Source organism: Crocodylus porosus, unplaced genomic scaffold (genome assembly GCF_001723895.1).
Source record: "Crocodylus porosus isolate Cpor-Errol unplaced genomic scaffold, CroPor_comp1, whole genome shotgun sequence".
Classification (NCBI taxonomy): domain Eukaryota; kingdom Metazoa; phylum Chordata; order Crocodylia; family Crocodylidae; genus Crocodylus; species Crocodylus porosus.
In genome coordinates this window covers 9808670-9830742 of record NW_017728942.1, presented here as the reverse complement: position 1 = coordinate 9830742, position 22073 = coordinate 9808670, and the positions used below count along the sequence as shown (strand labels likewise).

The following is a 22073-nucleotide window of genomic DNA, read 5'->3' as shown; positions in this document are numbered from 1 at the left end:
AATGCTCGCTGACTTCAGGAACAACTTGTGCTAAGCTTTTCCAGCCACATTAAGCTCCCTACCTTGTGTCCTAGGGTAATAGCAGCCTTGGAATTGGCAGGAACTGTTTAATTTAAGGCTGGTTTAAAACTTTTGAAATGAAGGGCTTTGAGCTTTACCCATTGTGCAGTTAAACAGAGTACAAACAGACAGTGGGGCCAAAGATTTCTTTTTCCCTGAAGTGATTTATGCACTTGGCTGATAAATAGCTGGGGTTTGTTACAATATAAGCAGTAGATAAAAAAAAAGAATTGGGACTGTGTTATGCATTTAAGCAAATTATGCACTTATTTTATATGCATATAAGTAGTGTCCACTGCTTAGACCACCTAGTACAATGCCTAAATACCCTTTTAGGGTGTCTGGTATCTGCAGTTGTTTCCTTGTCTAAAAGTAGGTCTGAGTCATAAGTCCAGCATCCCAAACATTTTTGGGTAATGTCTGTAGCCTTTTCAGTAGCATCCCCCCAGGTAACTCTTGGCTATAAACCGTTCGTTAACAATTCAGTGATTACCAAATGAAGCAGTGTCAAGTTTGTGATTCCATATAGAAGAGCCATTCATATGCTAAATGCTTTGTCTAAATGGCATCTAATTGATAGTGCTCTCAATACTTCTGATTAGAAACTGCTGTGGGGAAAGCCACTAATCAAGACTCGTACTTATTTATACATAATTTTGTTTTCAGCTGACTCGCACGCAGCTTCACTAAGCACATGGTGTGGGTTTAGGGATGCTGTTTTAGACTTCAGAGGTGTTGGTGCCCAAGCAGGTAGAAAGGATGGCAGCTTTCGTCTGAGCCCTAAGAGTCCAGCTGGCAGAGGATGTGTGGAAAGCTTTCTGAATCAGGTCATTTCTGCTGGCTCTGCCTCCGCTTTCTGTCTGGACCATCCGGGAAGGCTGGGTCCTGGGCTGACATGTCCCTGCCTAGGGCAGCCTTTCTGGCTCTAAAAGCCACCCATTAAAGTCGCCCTGCACCCATCCTTAACCAAGGAAACCCAGCAAATAAATCTCTGCTTGTATCTGTTTCCCCATTGTATAGTACGTAACAACCAAATTTCTCCGCTGCTCTCACAACATGTACATAACAACCTTCCAGCCCTGCCTGGAATGGCATCGCAATACTGCTGGGGGGAAAAATAAAATTTCTAAATTAGGATGTATGAAGCAACAGTAATTCATACCGTCAGCATAATATGGTGTTTTGAAATTGGAAGGGAAACCAGTTAATAAGCACTGTTGGAAAGATTAGGAATAAACAGTTTCAAATCTTTATGCATGCAAACAGCTCTGCCTGATTTGCAAAAGCCTCAGCTGAGATGCTAAACAAGAGCGTGGGGGCCACTGTGTTATTGTTCTCAGTCCTGAAGGAGCAATCCAGTCTCCTACAGGGAGGTTTTGGACCAGCAGAAGTGTTTGCAGCAGATGGCAGTAACCTAGATCTGTCTGTGGGATGGTAAGAGCTGCCCATCCTGCGTGACTGCAGTGAAAGCTCGCACCCTCTTCCCTGGAGCAGGGAGGGGGGAAGGGGGTCGCTTTGTGGTTCTGGCATGGGGCTACGGTTTGGAGGATCTTGCCTCAAATTTCTTGTTGCACCCCTTTGCAGCCCTGGGCAAGGCCAGCTGAGGACAGGGGCCGCAGGGCGGGCATAATGTGGTGTTCGGGCTGCTCGGATCGAAGGAACGAAGGGACAGATCAGGGGGGAGAGGAGGTATGGCCAGGCAGTAGCTGTCTTGAAGAGAGAGACAAGCAGCTTTCTCAGGCAGCACAGGCATTAACTCAGGGATAGATGCATGTGGCCACCGGAGCAAACAGGCTTTGATGTTGTCTCGTCTCCCTCCTAGATCACACTGACGACCATCGGCTACGGGGACAAGTACCCACAGACCTGGAACGGGCGCCTCCTCGCTGCCACTTTCACCCTTATTGGCGTTTCCTTCTTTGCCCTCCCTGCTGTAAGTAAGCAGCTGAATATAACAAGCCTTATTGCTATCAGACAACCTCGGGGGGGCCTTGACCTCGGGGGGCTGAAAGCGCGCCGGTGCATGCCTCTCCAATTGCTTGGGGTCATGACATCTGAATGAATTGGGCCGGCTCCAAATTCAGGATGTTGTTCTGCCAGAATAACAAGCCTGTGAAAACTTTTGCCCGGCTCTTTTTCCCCACCGGCATCTGCGCGGTCCAAAATTGTCTCCAGACAACAATGGAGTGATTTCCCCCCCCCCCACTCCCCAGGATTACTTTGATGCGGGTTTAAAGAGTGCACTGCACTGTGCTTTTTTTGTCCCTGCCTGGGGATCCTGGGTTGGCTGCAGCGTGGAGGGAAGGGCTTGTGTTGTATTGCAGTGTTTGTGGGAAGGGAAGCTGGTTGCCCTCGTGGTATGGCCCGTTGTGGCGTTTTAGGGGGGATGGTGTTGGGTAGGAAGTGAATGAATCGGAGGAGACGTGGTTGTATGAGAGCTGCCACAAACACAGCTGCAAAGCACAAGTCCAATGCGTGGCCCACTGAAAACAGTCCTGTTTCTTTCTTTCAGGGCATTTTAGGTTCTGGGTTTGCTCTGAAGGTTCAGGAACAACATCGGCAAAAGCACTTTGAGAAGAGGCGAAACCCTGCAGCTGGCCTGATTCAGGTAGGCAAACAGCAGCCAGGGACAGGAGCCCCCGGCACTGACGCTAGACCCGCATCGCGTGGCCTCTCGCACTGCTTGGGATCACTCAGTCTCGTCCAGCAAAGAGGAGCCCTGGGAAGCATCTCCAGGGCAGTTTGGATGTTTGCACGTGTTATATATAAGGAACAACCCCTGGTTTTGAAGGCCTGGGTGTTAAGAAGCCAGGTCTGGTTGGTCAGCCCAAAGGCGATTGCATTTGGGGGTTAATTTGGGGACAACTGTGTAGACTCATGCAAGTGAGGGAATCTTAATGCAGCCAAAATAGGCCCAGTGCAGGCAAGGATGGCATGTGTCGCCTCCACCACGGGCTCCCAGCGCACCCCAGCTTCTTTCTCCTCCTGAGAAATGGTAATGGGTCGCTATGAAGTCCACTCTGTCGGCCACGCTCTGCCCAACCCATGGCTGACTCCATGGACAAGATCCTCAGCCCCCCTTTTATATTCTGCCCCACTTGTACAGCAGGCAGGGAGCCGGCATACTACACTGGGGTGAAGTGAAGATGCTCTGCCTGAACTTGTGGGGCAGTGGTCCCTCTAGGCCAGTATAACTAGCTGAGGGATGGTAAGTTGTCCTAATGCCACCGTCTCCACCATCCCATCATCCTCAAATGAGATGGCATGTAGTCCCAGGTCTTCACCGCTGACCGGCTAAGGGAAAATGACCCACTTGAGTCCTAGGACCCATCCGTCTCCCTCGGGATTTGACACTGCTCCTAAACGGAGGAGCATTGGAAAGGCAGCCCAGTGCAAAACAGAGTCGTATGTGCACTTGCCCTCTTGTTGTCAGGCCCTCTTTATTAAATGTAGGATTGGAGCACCTGTGGCCCCATAGTCATGGCAGGCCTGATCTCATGCCATCGTAGTCATTGGGACTTCACCCAAAGCCCAGCAATTCCCAAACCCCCATTTCTCCATAGGAAGGAGCTCTTACTTGGTCTTACACAGAAGAGTGCCTTGAAGGGGCAGGCAAAATGACAGCAAAAGTGAATCCAGCAGCCCCACAGGCAGGTCTCCAGGCAGGAGCCTTTGTATTCAAGCCTTTCGGATACACTGGGTCCCATTTTTTGCAAAAACTCTGGAGAAGGTGGAAAGGTGACAGTTCAAGGCAGTGTGGAAGGTGCCAGACAACAGCTGGCGACTGGTGTTGCTTAAAAATAAATGCAAGGAAATCAGCCATGGGATAGACGCATATGCTGTCCGCCAAGCTGGGGAAGCAAAGTAACAAAACCCAGCTTCACTTAATTAGTGCTAATGCAGACAAATTCATTACGGCAGTCTGTTTCCCCCCAAACTGGTTTTACGCAAGGAGAAATTTTTTTATTGATATGATACAAGGCAGCATTCAGGAACACTTTTTTTAACCAAGAACAGATGTCTGTGCATATGGCTGTCTGGATCCGCAGCTTAAAGATTTTGGAAGTCACATCACTTCAAAAAAAATGGGGGAAAAAACCCTCAAAACCCCCAAGCTAGTTAACTCTTTAGTGGCCTGTAACAGGCATTTGATGCATCATCTGTCAATCACTGTTAAGTCCTTAGTACCAGGAAAAAGCATTTCTGATCCCAAAGGTTAGATGAGAGGAGTAACTTGGTGTCATCCTCTAAGTCAAAAAAAAAAGTGAGTTTTGAGGTCCCTGAAAATATAGACCAATTACGGCCAAATTCTCCTCTCATTTGCACTATTATTAGACAGCAGGGCCACTTGATTTTGATTAATAAGGTTATGCCAATGTATAACTCATCTGAGGAGCATAAGGATCCGGCCAGAGACGGTGCTTGAAGGTAGATGGGCTACTTCCATGTCCGTTCACCGCTGTGCGAGCAAGAAGTGTACCATTGGGAACTATGGCAGGGCACCAGCTTGAGAACAGAATCGGGTCCAACGAGTGGCTCCGTGGCTGCCGGAGCCAGCAGTTTTGTAAAGCAAAAAAAAAAAGAGCTTCCTCAAGTAGGCTGAGATGCCTGTAGTTAACACCCCCCTTTGCCTAGCACAGGAGATGAAACCCAGTGCCGGGCAAGTGGATATGGCTGCTGTTTCTGAAAGGGAGTTTCAGAGGTGCTGAGCGCAGGCAGCTCTCACCGAGCCAGTGGGGGTTATGAGTAACAGACTCATAGGAAGTGAGGGCTACAAAGGAGCTCAGGAGGTCCCATCTAGTGCAGCCCCCTGCTTCAAGCAGGACCAGCCCCAGCTAAATTATCCCAGCCAAGGCTTTGTCTACCCGGGTCTTAAATTTCTCCACCACCTCTCTGGGTGACCTGTTCCACTGCTTTACTGCCCTCCTTGCGAGTGTTTCCTAACATCCAACCTCAACTTCCCTTGCTGCAGCTTGAGCCCATTGCTCCTTGTCCTGTCATCTGCCCCCACTGAGACCAGCCCAGCTCCGTCCTCTTTGCAACTCCCTGCAGGGAGCTGAAGGCTGCTGTGCAATCCCCCCTCCGCCTTCTCTTCTGCAGACTGAATAAGCCCAATTCACTCAGCCTCTCCTCACCAGTCAAGTGCCCCAGCCCCTGAACCACTTTCATTGCCCTCCCCTGGACTCTCTTCAATGTGTCCACATCCTTTCTGCAGTGGGGGGCCCACAGCTGGACGCAGGACTCCAGATGTGGCCTCTCTAGTGCCGAATAGAGGGGAAGAATCACTGTCCTCCATCTGCTGTCCACACTCCTACTAATAACCCATACTAATAAAGCAATAATAATGTGATTTTGCTTGATGCGTACCATAACCAGCCAAAAGCCAGGGCAGCAGTTTCAAAGCCAGTCCCACTATTTCTTTCAGATATTCTTGTTTCAAGTCCCCAAGTAAACCCTTCCTTCCGCTATCAGCTGCCTCCAGTCTTGGTGGTCCTGGAGGGGAGGTGCCGCTTGTAGTTTCCTTGCTGTGAATCAGCGGGCAGGGGCAGGATGGATCCTTTGAGCTGGTTTCCGCTCACCCACCCAGCTCCCTTCTCGCCCACAGGCTGCTTGGAGGTTTTACGCCACCAACCTCTCTCGAACAGACCTGCGCTCCACCTGGCAGTACTATGAACGCACGGTCACCGTTCCCATGTACAGGTACCTGCTCTTCCAGCCCTTCCTCCTGTTTCCCTCCAGACGCTGATGTTACCATCCAGCCCGTTCAGTTTTTACATGAATTGAATCATTGTATGGCTTTTTTTGGTTTGTTTGTTTTTAAAACGCGTTATAAACTCGCCAAGTGTATTTCTTTTTCCTTTTTTTTTTTTTTTTTTCTTTCTTTTTAATTATACATTTTGGTTTTGTTCTGGGTTGTATTGTCGTGCTTTATTTTAATTTCCACAGTATTAATTTTCTTCTTTCTTTGTGTCTATGTGTTATTGTTTTCACCTTTATTTCTCTGCATCCGTTGTTAGTTGCATTGTGTTGTGACAGTTGCCCCGGCAGTGCCTGAAGACCTCCTCAAGAGCTGCCCTGGAAAGTAGGTAAATGCTCCTCTTGACCTGCCCTGCCGGTCGGTGCTCACTCCTGGGTGTGTTGTCATGTTGTCCTGACGGGAACCAAATTGTTCTTCTGCCTTGCAAGCTCTTGCCCTTTGACCGGTCTTGACCTGCCCCCAGACCGCAGCCATCCTGTCCCCTTGAATAGCATTCACGCGGCGTGCAGCCATCTCCGGGTTCGCTGTGGCCGGCGGGGTCCCTGGGGACAGCCGAGGTGGTTTGGCTGTAGTGGTTTGCAGATGTGGCAGTGAAGTGGACTGAGATGCATGAGAATAGGTTCATGGTCAAGGTGCTATTTTTATTAGACCAACTCGATTTTTGCAAAAAAATAAAACTAAAAAAAATAATTTCATTGCAAGCTTTTGGGCATAAGCATCCTTCTTCATCTCAATCTGGATACCTGAGAATAGGTTTGATTACCCGGTTTCCCCCAGTGGCAGGCCGGTGGGAGAAAATCATTGTGGCTGCAGCAGCTTTAGCATCATTTGCGTGTGATCTCTTCTGATTTTCAAGGCAGCACTTTGCTGATACCAGTGGGAGATAAATGGCAGGTGGAGTTATTTCCCTTTAGGGTGTGGGGGGGCCTTGTATTTGACCTGAAATTCTGTAGAAGCAGCATAGGAAATCCCTGGACTGATGCCCAAGGCCCAGAAAAGGCAGAGCTCCCAAAAAGCAAGGCACCTTGTCCGCCCTGCCCTTTGCACATGGTGAAACCCTGTGCTCTCCCCCCGGCAGGCACCTTCCACAATATGCCTCTCTCATCGCGTGGGTTTCCCTTGCTGTTATAAATAGAAAGCCCTGTCATTTTGCACATCCGTGGCTCCGTGTTGCGCTGTGCGTCTGCAGTCAGCGTTGTGCATCTCCTGTCAACGTTAATGTGCTCATGCGGGTCTGCACAGGGCTCGCCGCAATGTTGTAGGCATCGGATGCGTGCGTGGTGCCAGAGGGGTTGACTGACGGAGCCAGGTGTTGTCTTGTCATTCTGTGTCGTGCACCGAGACAGCCCAGAGGTCCCTAATTTGCACCCAGAGGGAATATCCTAGCGCAGTATTGTGTTGTGGCACTGCAGGTCTGTTATCTTGGCTGAACCACTACATGAAGAGATGTGCATTGTACCTCTGCATCTGTTTCTGCTCAGCCTAATTAGGCCTATTAGGATCCTAGCCAGAATAATGTCTCCTGGTGTAAGTGCGGTGAACCCATGTGCAAAACCCAGCATCCAGTCTCTTAATCCATGTTAATTGACCCTCAACACTCACATCCTCGTGGTCAGTGAAGTTTCCTATTGGTTTCATTCCCAGTGTTTGTCTATTTGGTTTTTTATTTCCTTTGTTTAAAAATGTTTACGGACTCACTTTAGTGTTTCATAGAGGAGATTGTTTCCCAGTTGCATTCAACTCAGTCAAGGAATATCCCTCTCGTAGGATTTGACCTCGCTTCTCCCCGCAACCTTTTGCCTTTAGCTCAGGATATGTAACTGGGACTGGGGTCAACTATCAGAGAAAAGGACTGCAAGCAGGATCCAAAATCCACTGTAGCCCATAGAAAGACAGGTTTTCAGTGGGGTTTGGATTGGGTCCTATGGCTGTTGGAAAGAGCCGGTTACACAGCCAGACGCAGAGTGAACCCTTTTTTAAATGAATACTTGCTACATCTTTTAAGTTCTTGATTTCACATGGAACATAAAGCTAAAAGTCATGTCAAAAGTCAATTGACCCATTCAGTGAAGGCTATTTGGATGCATTAAACCAGAGTGCAGTCCATGCAAGAGCAGGACCATTTTTACTAAAAGCCCATAGAGGCTTGGCATATGGGCACTATGAGATGGACCTGGACATGACCTGTGTTCACTGGAAAGGCCTCATCCCTAGACCTAAACAGGCTGGCGTGGAGGGTGTAGCTGGAGGTCAAAGGCTGTGGTACATTTGAATATGTGAGTTCATGAGCCATCGCACCCTTCGCAAATGGATGGCCACTATGCCCAAGGGCAGGGTGAAGCCACAGGGCCAACCCCTCACACTTCCCTGTCACATTTTACCTGCAGAAACCTATGATTTGATTATTATGCAGTACGCGGGTACAGTGACTGTCACACCCCAGAGACATAGCCCTGTTACAAGAAAACCATGTTGTACCTGAATCATAGCATGGCCCGCAGAACAGGAACCTGGGTCTGAATGCGAATGTCTCCAAATGGCAGATACACCTCCTATCTTTGTTTTGCACCTCATTAATGCTTCACAGGGGTCTATTATATTCCAGCTTTCAAACGTAGCCATGCTGTTGGTAGAATAAGGTCCCGTGCACCACCCCAGTACTGAAGGGAGTGCATAGGGTCTGGAGGTTACAGAAACAGCACTGCACATGGGAGAACAGGGGGTTTCCTTCAACTCTATCTTTACGCCAGGTGGAGATTTTGCAAAAGTCTCTTTGCAACAGAGTTCGCCTTCCAATAAGGAGGGATCATTCCCCCTCCCTTCAGACAGGAGTTGGGGGGACTCAGAAATGGTTGTCGGCTGCTCTCTGTCCATCACGTAGACACGCAAAGCATGATTAGATACGTGCCCACGTGAAGCTTAATGAAAGCAAATATCTGAACAAGGTCCTTTAACGCCATTGGGTAATGTGCCAGGTACATTCATTTTTGGGGGCTACATCCTCTAACTGATGCTCCAGACATGCATTAGCAGCTGTGCCAGGGAACGAGTTGACATACGCGGGGTTCCCTCTCCAACGAACAGCTGCTCCTGTCAGCCTATCTTGAAATCTGCCAGGCCAAACTCACCAAAACTCGTAAAAAAAAAAAAAAAAAAGGGTTAACTCTATGTTCTGGCTGTGATGCTCATCATGCACAGAGGCACAATATGCATCTGCCCTCTTCTACCCACCTCCCTAAGGGAGTCCTGCGTTGTTGCAAGTTGGCCAATACAACAAGGCATGTAAGCTGCCGATGTCATGTCACACGTGTGGGCACTGGGTTATGCCTGCCACAACCCAACCGATGAAAAAGGCTGTTTTTGGAGGTGGGTAAGAGGACACGATGTTCTCCTTGGCCTGCAGGGGAGCAGATAATTTAAGGTCTCCTCTACCTTGGCCCAAAGCGCACAGGTTGGCATCGACACACCTTTGGGCTCACATAGTCCTGCTTAATCTTCATGAATGGGCTGTCAGCAGGAGCCCTGTGACACGGGCTTACGTATCCCTTGGTGCCATTCCAGAAAAGGCATCCTGCTTCACACGAGGAAATTCGGATGGTTACCTCGGGGCCATCGTGGTTCTCCAAAACATCGTGCACTTCAGTGCAGTAGACCTAGCCCCACATCTCATATAACTAAGACATGCAGGAGACCACTGGGTACATGCACATATTGGATCTGTAACATAAATGCATGGACACTTATATATGCATATGTACACGCTTACTTGTCGTTAACTTTTGTAAATTATTAACCAGTTTTTCTTCAGCACCACAAAGTATAACCATGCCCTGATCTTAAAAACATCCTTTTCCCTGGCATAGATCTTCTACATTTGTTGGGTTAAAAAAATCAAAAAGAAACAATGGCCCAATAGCTGGATTTTTATATGTGAATATCTGTTTTGGCAGTTGGCAGACCCAAAAGATATGCTTCTGGAGAGCTACATCACTTATGATGTCAGTGTTTCAAATTGTGGCTGACACCCAATTCCAGGGTTTTGCTGATAAAACTTCCAGGGGTAATGATTTTTTGCAGTGGACGTCTCTATAAGGTGGTCTTTCCCACCTCCAATTTGTTTTAGCTGCCTTTTGATCAAATTGCAAACCAGCTGTTAGTGGAGACGCGGTGTTTAGTCCTACTGCAGCCAAGGAAGTGGAAGCCAGTTTGGGTTTGCCAGCCACCTGTAAGCCCAGGTCAGAGCACCCCTGCTGACTCGACTACACGGAGCTCACGTGCTAATTTTCTTTATTCTGTTTCTTTTACTGTTTTTCTTTCTCTTATCTCTTTGGTTTTCTTTGGTGAAAACACTTGACAAGCACGCAAACGCAAACGTACGGGGCCTCCAGGTATGAAGCGCACGTGAATCTGCCTCCTCTCGCTGTGTGTCATGTCACTCCTTGTTCTTCGTTTGGGACTGTAATTTGCCGAGTGCCTTTGCTGAGACCAAAGGTCAAATTAAAAAAACCAATCCAAACCAAACCGGGCCCAAAGGAGATCCCCACCAAGCTAATTCCATGCATCTTCATAAACAGCCCAGCTCTTTTGCACTCGCGTTGGGAAACTGCATCTAGGTGACAGTCAAAGGAAGGACGAGAGGGGACCGTTTGGGTTGGTTTTCCTACACCGACTTGCTAAGGATTGTACACGTATCCTCAAATTCATGCGCCAGGAACCCGCCCCCTTATTCTTCTGCTCCTTTTCTCCACCATTCTCTCATTTGCACTTTTCCTTTCCACTCTTTTCTCCTCCTTTTTCCGCCTGCCCCACTCCTTGTGTTAGCAGCCACAACTACCCCGAAAGAGATGTTTCACCAAAATGATCATCCTTGCTCAAACGGGGGCCGTCTGCCCTCTTTTTTGAAGGGGCGCTTCCATCTCAGGAGGGTGTTTGAAGGTTGCTGGTGATTCATTCAGCGTCATTCTTCCCTGCGAGTCTTGCTAGGGGCGAGCAAGCTATCTGTGATCAATAATTCATTCAGTGAATTTAACCTCTTGGGATCTCTCTGGCTGGAAGGATTTACAGTATATATACATGGGAACCATAAGAATTATTATAAATCTTATTATCCCAGAGGCTGCAGAGCGTAGTGGATGTCCAAAGCCGAGGAATGCTACATTTGACAGGCATCGCGAGGGATGATAAATATTTTAAGAAGTGCAAGTGTGATTTTCTATTTGTCTGGTATCTCGAGGTCAGGGAGTCAGATTTTGCTCTCCGTGGTGACCGTTTCAATCCAGATGAACTGCACGGGCGTCATTGAAGTGCATCTGATTCAAGGCACGATGTTCAAGCCTGGCCTCCATTTTTGCAGTCACAAGCTTTTCAGTCACAGCGCAGGGCCATCGTAGTTCTGCTCCCGCAGCTAATCTACAGGCAACAGACCCAATAAATTGCAAGTACAACCTTCGAAGTCCATCTCATTTTTACGCAAGGTGGAAGGCTGGTTTCGGGGGGGGGGGAAAGGCCTTTAATCTGGTATAAGGGAATGGAAAATTACTCTTTTTTTTCTCTTGCTCCCATTACAATCAAAGGGAATATAAACGTGGGCTTCAGGGGGATCTGGAATAAGTCCTATATATTCTCTGGAAATCAGCTCTGCTGAAGCTAAGGGGAGTATCGATGAAGCAACTCAGTGCAGCTACTGGGACCAAGTTACTCTGAGCCTTAAGCTGGTCTTGGGTTTTGTGTCTGCAGTTATGGCTGCGGTGCCAAGAGAAGTGGACACAGGACCTGAATTAGGGAGCAGAACAGATTTGTGTATTTTTGCCAACACTAATTCCTTTTAAGGCAGCACGACTTCCTAGGTGAATACAGGCTTTACGACTGGGCTCATAATACTCGGGTTACTGCAGCCTCTGTCCCACAAAGAGAAAGGCCCAGTGCAAAGGCAGAACAACTGGGAGGGTTGGGAATTGACTCCTCTTAGAAACTGGATTTGCTACAGCTCGGTCTGCCCTTTATGCCACCTTCCCCCACGGGAAGCGGTCCCCACCCGGCTCTGACATCCCATCCCTCCTCCCACTCCCCCTCATCACCCTCACAATCTCTTGCTCACGTTATGACGGCTGCTTTACAAAGCGATTCACACCGACTCCATCGGTGGGTGTGTGCACGCACGTGCTGTGTCGTACAGCTGTCCTCCCTGTGTTGTGTTGTGTGATGGCATTGTGTTTCGGGGCATGAGCACCCCCCTGTCCCGGCTCGGAGACGCGTCCATATTATTTGTGCTACCCTGTACCAGCAAAATTACGCTGCTTCTGCTGACGGCAGCAAACTCCTGAAGTCGGTGGTGGGTTTCTTGGTGCTGTAACGGCAAGAGCAGGTGTGTCCATGCAAGGAGAGGTATGAGGCTGTGAAGTCCTGAGCCACACGTACAGACCAAACCTGGAGCAGGCAGGGATTTGAAGACTCTGCTGTGTTGAGTAGCATGAACTGTGCCTATTGCTGTATTATGTGGCTCCTCTTGATAAGCTGTTTGTGTAACGGAGACGTGCTTCCTTTCAGCATGACCGAAACTTATGCTGGGAAGAGAGAGAGAGAGAAAATGGAAACCCCCTTCCCCCCCACTCCAGCTAAGGCTCCTTCCCCAAATCTTCCTGCAAAATGCAGCAGCACTCACTTCACAAATTGCCCTTTCGCCTGGGCTCAGACGGACAGAAATTGAAATGCAGCCTTTTAACATGAAACTCAGCTAAATCACTCTACAAAGCCCAGCAAGTTGCATTGCAGCTGCGTTGCATTGCAGTTTCATGGCACTCTACAGAGCCCACAGTTGCATTGCAATACACACTGATGCTGGCGTATTTGCCCTTGTTTTTTTTAGCCTCCTTGCCCCATTCAGCAGCTGGTATTTGTAAGCCTTTCCCTTGAGCCAGGCCCAGGGTCTGGCAACCATTTTCAGCACTCAGCTATGGCAAAGGCGTCCACTGGGCCTATTTCCATGTCCTGGATCTAATTGAGCTGCTGACTGTCCAGGTCCCATTCAGTGTGTCAGTTGGATTCCTGCCGATTTGCTCATCCTTTTGGGGAAAGCAAGAAGAAAACGTCCCCAGAGTTTTTACTGGACCTCCCAAATATAATCCACAAAGAGAATAAGACGCAGCACTGCCATAACAAATCAAGGGCATCTTGTGCTTGATTTGTGCTCAGCTGGAAGGATTTTGTAGAAACCTCCCAGCCGGCCTGAGTGGCAATAATAATTAAACCCTCACCCCATGGCATGACAACTTGAGTGAAGTCATGATGCCATCGGCTCCTCGGCTTCAGCGTGTGCTGTCCTCCAGGTGGGAGATAACCTCCAGCTGATGGTTAGAAAAGAAATATGCGTTCATCATCAGCAGAAGCCAAGGCCAAATTTTGAAGCCTGTTTTTGTGCCAGCCTTTAGATTTCCAAGCAAAGGATTTGGGAATCCTTCACAGACCAAATCACCTTTATGTGCCAATGGATAATTGTGGATTTTGCACGTGCAAAACCGATGTCCTTTTCCAACTGTACGTGTTCGGTTAAGGACGATCGCAGAAGATGATTTCAAGATCCCAAAGAACATCATGTGCACCATTATCTCTTGCCTTATTCTGTGAGAAATGGAAAAATCTGGAACTCTGGGTTCAGAAATGATCCTTTTTATTATGTTAACTAGGAAATCACAAATATATATCTATATATATATCTATATATCTTTTTTCTGTGAGAGGCACTCATCCATCTCTCTCATTCCGTGTTATCTGGGAAGCACTGGTGATCCCAGTCTATGCAGAAAGTCCAAGTGCTCGTCAGTCTTTCCCTCCTGCATTGAGGATGGTTGAGCTCTGCTCCTACCCATAGCAAACTTAGACTCTCCTTCACCTCCGTTATATAGGGTCCAGTTTGGGATCTGAATGCTGCTAGTTCATATCCCAAACGTAGACAGAGGCTGCAGACATAGAAAGTACCTCTGGGGTCTCGCCCTTCTTGTTTGCTGGAGCACCCGAACCAGAACAGATGGGGAGAAGGGCTGCCTCGGGTGCTGCTCAGCCCCCTCGCCTTCCTTGCCGGCTCTGCAGCATCAGACCGCAGCCGTTCGATGCGAGCGGCGTGTTTGTCTGGAGCACGAACAAAGGAGACGGTGGCACTCCCTGGAGGAGGGCGATGAAGCGAAGCAGCTCCTGTGGAGGAGCATAAATGCCTCGCTCGGCTTCTTTCAGAGCCCAGGAGATCCCAGCTGGGTCGCTGCTCTCAGCTGTGCGCAGCGACCCAGGCCCATTTGCTGCTACGAGCAAGGACGTAACTATTTAAGACATCTCCCCTGAAAAAGCTGCAGATGCAACGGCCCAGCTAAACCGAATGAAACAGCTCAACCGAGGGAAGTGTGAGGCATGCTCCTCGAGCAGGAGAGAGGAGCTCTCCTGAATGCACCAGCCTCTGGTCCCCCCGCAGAGCCTGACTCTGGAAATTAAGCACCCCCCAGCACAGGGGCAGGGATTTTGGGGCTGACTTCACAGCCTAAAATTGACTGACAAGGCTTGGGAAGACAGTGGCACCCCTGCCACCTGAATGTCTAGACCCTGAGCAGGCTTTTAAGTGGATCCTGCTCTTCCCAGCTAAATGCGGCTGTTGTCAGGGAAAAGACATCTCTGACATCTCTGATTCACTTCCCCGTCAGCTGGGAACTCGACTGTGAATACCACTATCAAATATTGATAGAGCCATGTTCTGACTCCTCCTGGTTTAATGGAGCAACACTGCGGCGCGCGATGGTCCTCTCTGTGCCCTGCACGATGCTCAAACGTCTTTCCTCCTCTTCCGAAAGCCAGGAATAAAGGGGGGCAGCACAGTTAATACCCGCCGCGCCATTTCCACCCCATGGGTTTTGCTTCAGGATGAACACAGGGAGATAGGCGGGTCATTTCTTTAAGCAGTGATCGGGGCGATTAGGGTCAGCCTTTTTTGTCCGGGGGTTTTCCGTCACGAGCATGGCTGCATGCTAAGGTAGAAGGCAAAGGATCCATTTGCCTGCCTGAGGCAGCCCAGCCCCAACTCAGATCTGCACTGTGCATTTTGCTTGGGGTGCCTCTGGCTCCCTGCAGTTCTCAGGGCCCCTAGTCAACCAGGAAAATCATGCTGAGGGTGTTATCCCTTCCTCCCCCGATCCCACCCCAGCTTCCAGCAGGGTCGTGCATCTGGGGGCCCCAGATCGTGTGCGCTGAGCTCTTCTGCACCCCCAAAACTTGGGGCATGACATGTCACTTAATGCCCAGCCCGAGCCCTGGCCTCCAAACAAAGCAGGGCCAAAAGCTCAGCTGCAGGCAGTAAACAGCTGCTTCCCCAAACAGCTGTGCTCAGAAGCCCTGGCAGCTGCTTGTCTTCCGGGGGTTTAGAGCTACAGCAACATTTCTCTCTCTTGCTTTCTCTCTCTCTCTTCCTTCCCCTTCGTTCCCTGCCTTAGGGAACTACAGGCACTCAGGTCCCTGAACATCCTCCCCAGCCTCCTCTCCCCATGAGATTTGCAGGCCGTGAGACAGCTTACGCTGGTTTAAAAGTGTGGGGTGGCGGGTGGAGGGATGTTGCCAGGTGGTCTCTGCCTGAATGCCTTTATTAATGGTCCTCTTCTCTTGCTTTAGACTCATCCCGCCTCTGAACCAGCTGGAACTGCTGAGGAACCTGAAGAGCAAATCGGGATTGACTTTCAGGTCAGCAACATTGCTAGGACAGCTCTGAACCCACCTGTTTGGAGAACTGTCCCTTTGCTTTCTTTCGTATGCCGACAGCCCCAGGGAGTTTCGGTGCATCTGGATGCTAGTACCAAAATGGGGTCACACAGAGACCCCCGCACTGCATCCCTGTCCTCGTGTCAGCGGCTTGCACATTGTTTCCCCAAGTCCTTCCCAACATCATCTCCTCTTTGGTGTTTGCTGGGGGTGCAGGTGGCAGTCGAAAGCAGCATCTCTCTTCGGCCTTGAGCCGCTCCCTTGAGGATATGTCTATACTGCAGACCTCTGCACTCCTGGAAAGCATCGTGTTCAGCCTTGCCCTGCATATCTGCTTCTGCTTTCTTTTGTCCAACCCAGATACAGGGGAGTGAAGCCATGTCCACACTAGCAATAGTTACCTCCAGAAAAGCTTCACCCCCTCAGATCTGGGTTTCGTGTGTGTGAGGGGGAGCAGGCAGCGGGGTATGTTGGAGATCTGCACTTCCCCAGACTGGAGGGGAGGCGATGCACACAGATCCTTACTTGATGTAGAGACCACAAACGGGGCCTGATTGTTTTTTTACATCTCCCAAGACCACCCCATCCACTTCAGTGGATTTACTCCTGGTTTCCACGCCTCCGAGGATAGGAACAGACACTGTGTTGTCCTGGAGCAAGTTTATCCCAGAATGAAGTTTATCCCAGGATTGATGTGAACACACATCGCCCTTCCAGTCGGGGTTTGGCGAGTGGCTGAAAGCACCGACACTTCAGTGATACAATCCCGGGATGACAGTTCAGACATACTTTGCAATGTCCTGGGATAAATGATTAGCCCTTTATATCCTTTTTAGGACATGTCCTGGGACATCTGTAAAGACCGTATTTTGTCTCGGGATAAAATGGTTTCTCCCCAGACGAAGGCAATGAGGCTATCAGTGTAGGGGGGCCCCCCTTAGCGCGCTGCTTTCTCTCCAGCTCACCCCATCTCTTGCTTCAGCCTCTCTCTAGGAATGGGCATGAATAAGGGGAGAGCTGCATGGTGCGTCCTCTCCGAACCACACAACTTCTGCACAGCATACCCAGGGTTTTCTTTCGTGAAGGGTGAGAAACACCCTTTTCTGCTCAGTCCACAGGCTCCGAATAGAGTCCACAAAGAGTGAAGGCACTGTTATCTGTGCTGATGCTGCAGCACTGTGGCCAGTGGATGTCAATCAGTAGAAATCAGAAGCAACCCATTCATTTTTGGTAGGCCCTCTGGGACACTTCATAAATTGCTATGCCTGCAAGCACTGCCCCTCCACAGCTCACACTTTCGGAGTTTATATTTTTAACCCTTGCTGGGCTGTAGCCCCCACCCCCAGTGACTTGGGAGTCCCTGAAAGGAGCAGCCAGTAGCAGGATGTGGCCGCTGCTCTTGCTAGCCAGCCGGAGCAAAGAGCTGGAGAGGTTTGGGCTTTGAGGGAATGCATCACGGTTGGTATAATTGATAAAGCCTCTGCTGCTTAACAAGTCTGACTAACATATTTGGTTGTGGAAGTATTTGATCCCTGGTTTGGGCCTGGCTTTTAGCTTGCTGATAAGTAGCAATGGGGGCTTGGGAGTGTGCTATATTCCCCAGGCCCTAGATTATGTCTGCTTGACCAGGGCAGTTGGATGGGGCTTTCTTCAAAGCTCATTTCATGCCATTCTTCAGTTGTTTGTAATGGTCACTACTGAGTATCCAAAGGTCCAAGGGGTGAGGGTCAGACCTCCCCATCCACCAGCATTTGGAGAAGCTGGATCCAGAGCCCCTGGGCAAACCCCTCCTCTGGATCTCAGCTTGAACTTCTCCAGTGGATGCAGGGCTCATCCCTACTCAGAGGGACAGAAGTCATTCCTCCTGTCTTGAGCTGCATCTGCAGCCCGTCCAGCCCCCCGTGACGTGGGTAGGAGAGTCTGGGCTCACAAACACATGAGACCCTCCTGGAGGGAAGGGCACACAATTGCCAAGTTACCACCAGGCCAGTTCTGATGTGTAGAGGGAGGAGGGAAGAGGGAAAAGCCCCAAACTGCATATCCCCCAAGGATGAGATTTTCACACTGGCCTTCATTCAGCCCCTGATTTGATGCCTGCAGTTTCACTTAGTTCATTCTGTTCTCTGTGTCCTTGATCTACTGGAGCAGTCAGGTGCTTAGTCACCTGGACAGTGGCCACATGCTACAAACTAAGGGTCCAAGAACTGAACCCAGAGTTTGCTCCCTCATGCGGCTCAACAAGCATTGGCCAAGGATGACTTTTAATGTGGAGCCCTCAGCCCCGCCTGGGCATGCGAGAGATGGGCAAAGAACGAGGCGTCCTTTTCAGCCAGCTCCCACCCCCACGTCTGCAGGGCAGACCCATGCACAAGGCAAGAGGAGCCCAGGGAAGGACATGTCGTATGTCAGCTCCATGCCTAAAGGGGTGAAAGGAAAGTTTGTGGAAGGGGCATGAATGTGCTGAGGATGAGTCCAAACCATTTGCCTCAAAGGCACCAGGGGGAGGAAGGATGGTTGCCAGTCACTGTCCCAACAGAAACCCTCCTGCTAGTCCCACGGCTGTGGGGCTTTGTAGTGATCTGTATGGCCACAGTTCAACCCTCTCCATCTCGTGCGTCTCCTCCAAGGTTTTGTGAGTCTACAGCTCCCCCCTACCCAGCCCTGAGCCCCACAAGCAAGCGCTCCCTGCTCTCCCTCCCAACTGCCTCACTTAGCTGTAGTGTTTGGTACTGTCCTTTCGTTACGTTTTAACAGTGAATGCAACAGCATCCTTTCCCACCTGACTCCATGCTAATGTACTATTGCTTCTGTTTAAAGGAAAGAGCAGCAGCCTGAGCCATCGCCAAGGTCTGTATCACTGCCAACATGCCATTCCCATGCTTTACATGTATATGTGCGTGTACCGTGTGTGTGATGCCATTAAAGCAAATGCTGTAGGTATTACGTGCTTGGTCTCTGCTCTGGGATATGTCTGTGTACCATGTATATATGTAACATTGGGCCTTAAATCATATTTTTCTTCTTTCCAGCGTACCTTGGCTATATTTTTGTAGCTATGTGGATGATGAGTCTATAAGGGCTATGGTGGTATCAAATATGGCGACAAATTTACTCTCAGAAGCAGGTGGATCAGTTCTGGGTATCTAGCAGATCTTTGTCCAACACACATGAAAAAGGGGATTGTTTTATGCCTCTGTTTCCTCTGCTTGTTGCTAAAGTCAGAGAGCTGAAATAATAAAAGACTGGATTGTAATGCTTCCTGCTTCAGTTGGGTCAGCACCCAAGACCCTATACCCTGTCCCTGCCTTTTTGTTCGATCCCTGTAGCCACAAAGCAAAGCATGCTCAGCCAGGGCATTGTCTTAGGACAGTGGTTTTCAATCTTTTTTTCATTTCAAACAATTTTGAATGGAGGTGCGCACCCCTTTGAATTGTAAGTGTGGGTATTCACATACTTTTGAGCACCACTGTCTTATGAGAAATGCCCTGCCCTCTGCTTTGGGGGTATGAGCAGTCCTATAGTGTGCAGGGGCTGTCCTTTGGCAGCAACGTCAAATACCTCCTGACATACATCCCTTTAACTCTTCTTGCATGGCCAGTTCCTGATTATACACTCTGTATTTGCTGTGGACCAGCCCGCATTGTCTTTAAACACTGACTTCAGCAGGAGTTTCATACAAGTAAAGAGCCCTTCTTAATTGGGCCCAGTGTAATTAAAAGATCACTGTCATCATATCTGAGGCTTTGTTCCCAAATGTTACTGCAGAAAGCAGAGGATGTTGTAAGCAGATATGACAGAAGGATCTTGGGCAGAGGTATCACTTGCATCAAGACGTGTAGTAGAATAATGTGTAGGTGCAATATTCTCCCAAGCCTGTCATTAAATAGAGTTGCTGGGAAGTTTTAGGCTCAACATGTTTCCTAATGAAATATGGGGGGAAATGCAGATAATTTAGGGGGCAATTTTCCCATTTTCCATCCAATGCAAGCTGACAAAGTTGTAAGGGGCTTGGTATTCTACCAGTTCCTCGTGGCCGTGATTGCAGGTCATATTTCCATCTTCTCCTGGGGAAGGAGGGAAATGCACAAAATCTGGCTAACCAGCGAGATCATCCCCATGGGCTGTTTTTTTTAATCTTCCATCCCACATCGCCGAGCGTAGCGTAACATCTAAATACATTAGAAAGAGGAAAATTACACTTCTAACTATGCACATGTTCCAGTTCAGTAGCATTTGAGTGCATGGCCAGAGGCTGGTATTTGGCAGAACGCATGTTACCACATGGGCACGTATTCCTTCTGTCACACCTTTCAATTTGAGAAGTCGCAAGCAGACTTAGGTTTCCACTGGCACAAAATCCAGCTGAGGATGTATCAACAGATAAGGTGCCAGCAAAGTGGATCAGCATCCCAGCTTTACTGTTAGTCTACTTTATCTCCTTCTCCTTTATCTCCTCTGAGCTTTGCTTTGCAATTATAGAACCTCCCTAGTCCTCCTAAGCCGCCAAATAAAACTAATCACCAAGATCATGTTTTCACAATTAAGACCTTATTTCTTCCTGGTTTGAAATTCAAACTTGTACCATTAAACAGAATATAGTCCCTAATCCAGTAGTCCAGTAGTCAAGTATTATTGTCAAGGAGCAAAGCCCAGCAACTGCTTTCCTGGGATAGACCAACAGGTGAAATCTTACTTGAATTGCTACTGAGTTCAACAAGGATAAGATTACACTCTGTGGCTAAGTACACAGTCAAAAAGCCTGAGGCTGAATCAGTTTGGTCTTTGCAGGTTAGTCTAAGCGGTGTAGATTGAACCGATGAACCAACGTTTGCATTTGATTCCAGAAATGCAGCCACATGCCTACAGTGGCCCAGGCCAGAAGCCAGGGGGCGCTAGAGCATGCCTCCCTGCTGGGCAGGAGCAGACAACTTGGGCCAAGGCTAGCCCACCCGCCCTGCGAGGGGGGGCAGGTTGCAGGGGAGGTGCAAAGCATCCTGGGATGCTGGGGGACTGTGAGTTAACTTGAATCTGGAGGAGCTCTGGGACAGAAGTTCAATAAACCGATTTCACCTAAATCAGTTCAGTCTGATACTACATCCATCCAGGTTTATCTTAAACCAGTTTCAGCCAGCGTGGAAGTGGTTTATATGCAGTGAACTTCTGTTGTGTTACAGATTTGAAATGGTTTCTCATCACTTATACCAGTTTCTGTGTAATTTCTGTCCCTAGCCAAAGAGTCGAGCTAAATCTATTATCTTGTATCAGATGTTGGTTGTTTCAGAGGAAAAAAGTAAACCCCCAGAATGCATCTTCTTGTGTCGCAGAAGTCCTTGCTTCGACCCAGCCCAGCATCTCTCGTGAGGTCTGAGGATTGATCGTTCTTGTTAATGTTATCCTAGCCAGTGCAACTGTTACCATAGGTGATATTTTTAGTCAAACAGGTATTTTTCTTTGGATGGCAACAGTCTCCGGCAGCAGAGAGTTACACAGGTTAACACACTGGTTTAAAATAGTATTTCCCTTCATTGGTGATAGACATTTCCATTGTAACATTATGGAGAGCCCTTTTGTTCCTGTGCTTTGGGAAGGAGTAAACAGTAGTGGCCTTCTCTGCAGAATTCAATTTGTGATAAGGCCTCCTCATCAGTTATCACTAGACCCCCAAACATTTACTTGCACTGATTTCAGTAGGACCTTCTGGTGCTACTCAGCGTGTACAGGGACATCACCATCTGGTCCTTAGCTTTGCTTAACTTTAAAGTGAATCTGATGCGTGCGTCTCACTTCAGGAATCCTAGCCAATAAGTGACATGCCTAATGGTTATTCATCTACCCTGAATAACCATAACACCAGCTGGGACATCCTCAAGTCGGGCATACAGCATTCAGATATATGGCTAAACACAGCACCTTTACTCAGAGGCCAGCAAAAGGCTAATCTGCATCCTCCTCTTATTAGGATGTGCACAGCAGATCTCATGACTTATGTGCAAATGTCCGTTCATTTGCAGCTACAAGGAAGGAAGTACCAGCTTTCTGGAAATACAGAGCACTGAGATGTTAAAAATCATAGTGGTCCTTTAGTAACATTCCAAAAACAGCCCCTTTTCAAATTTATTTCGCTCCTAATTGCTCATAAAAATGCTGATTTGACATGTCCTGCAGTACATGGCGGACCTCAGGGAATCTCGGACCTCCAGCCCAGCTATCACGTAGCCTCCTTTTCTGCCCGTGGCGTGCAGCAAAGTCCTCAGATACCAAAATTCATCTCTGTCACCGCAAAGCAAAATGTGCTTTGCCTCTAAGAGGCATCTCTTAGCGTCTCTGAAATGAGGGCTGCATTTCCAGCATAGCGCATGGGGCCCTGTAGAGGATGGGAACCACGGTGGTGGGATAGTGAGCAATGTGTGGGGACGTGGTCAAGAAGGCCAACCACACCTTGTCGTGCATCCACAGATGCATCTCGAGCAGGGCCAGGGGGGTGATCCTCCCCCTTTATGCGGCACTGGTCAGGCCGCAGCTGGAG

At 48.9% G+C, this 22073-nt stretch overlaps 1 protein-coding gene across 1 annotated transcript in view; it reads left to right on the top strand.

Moving 5' to 3' along the window:
- KCNQ2 (potassium voltage-gated channel subfamily Q member 2) overlaps window positions 1-22073 on the top strand; it is a 116162-nt gene that overhangs the window by 61044 nt on the left and 33045 nt on the right. Inside the window, exons 7-12 of the mRNA XM_019548096.1 lie at window positions 1883-1993; window positions 2573-2668; window positions 5666-5760; window positions 10177-10206; window positions 15461-15529; window positions 18365-18394. Of these exons, the coding sequence (XP_019403641.1) occupies window positions 1883-1993; window positions 2573-2668; window positions 5666-5760; window positions 10177-10206; window positions 15461-15529; window positions 18365-18394 (431 nt within the window). The remainder of the gene's footprint in view (window positions 1-1882; window positions 1994-2572; window positions 2669-5665; window positions 5761-10176; window positions 10207-15460; window positions 15530-18364; window positions 18395-22073) is intronic.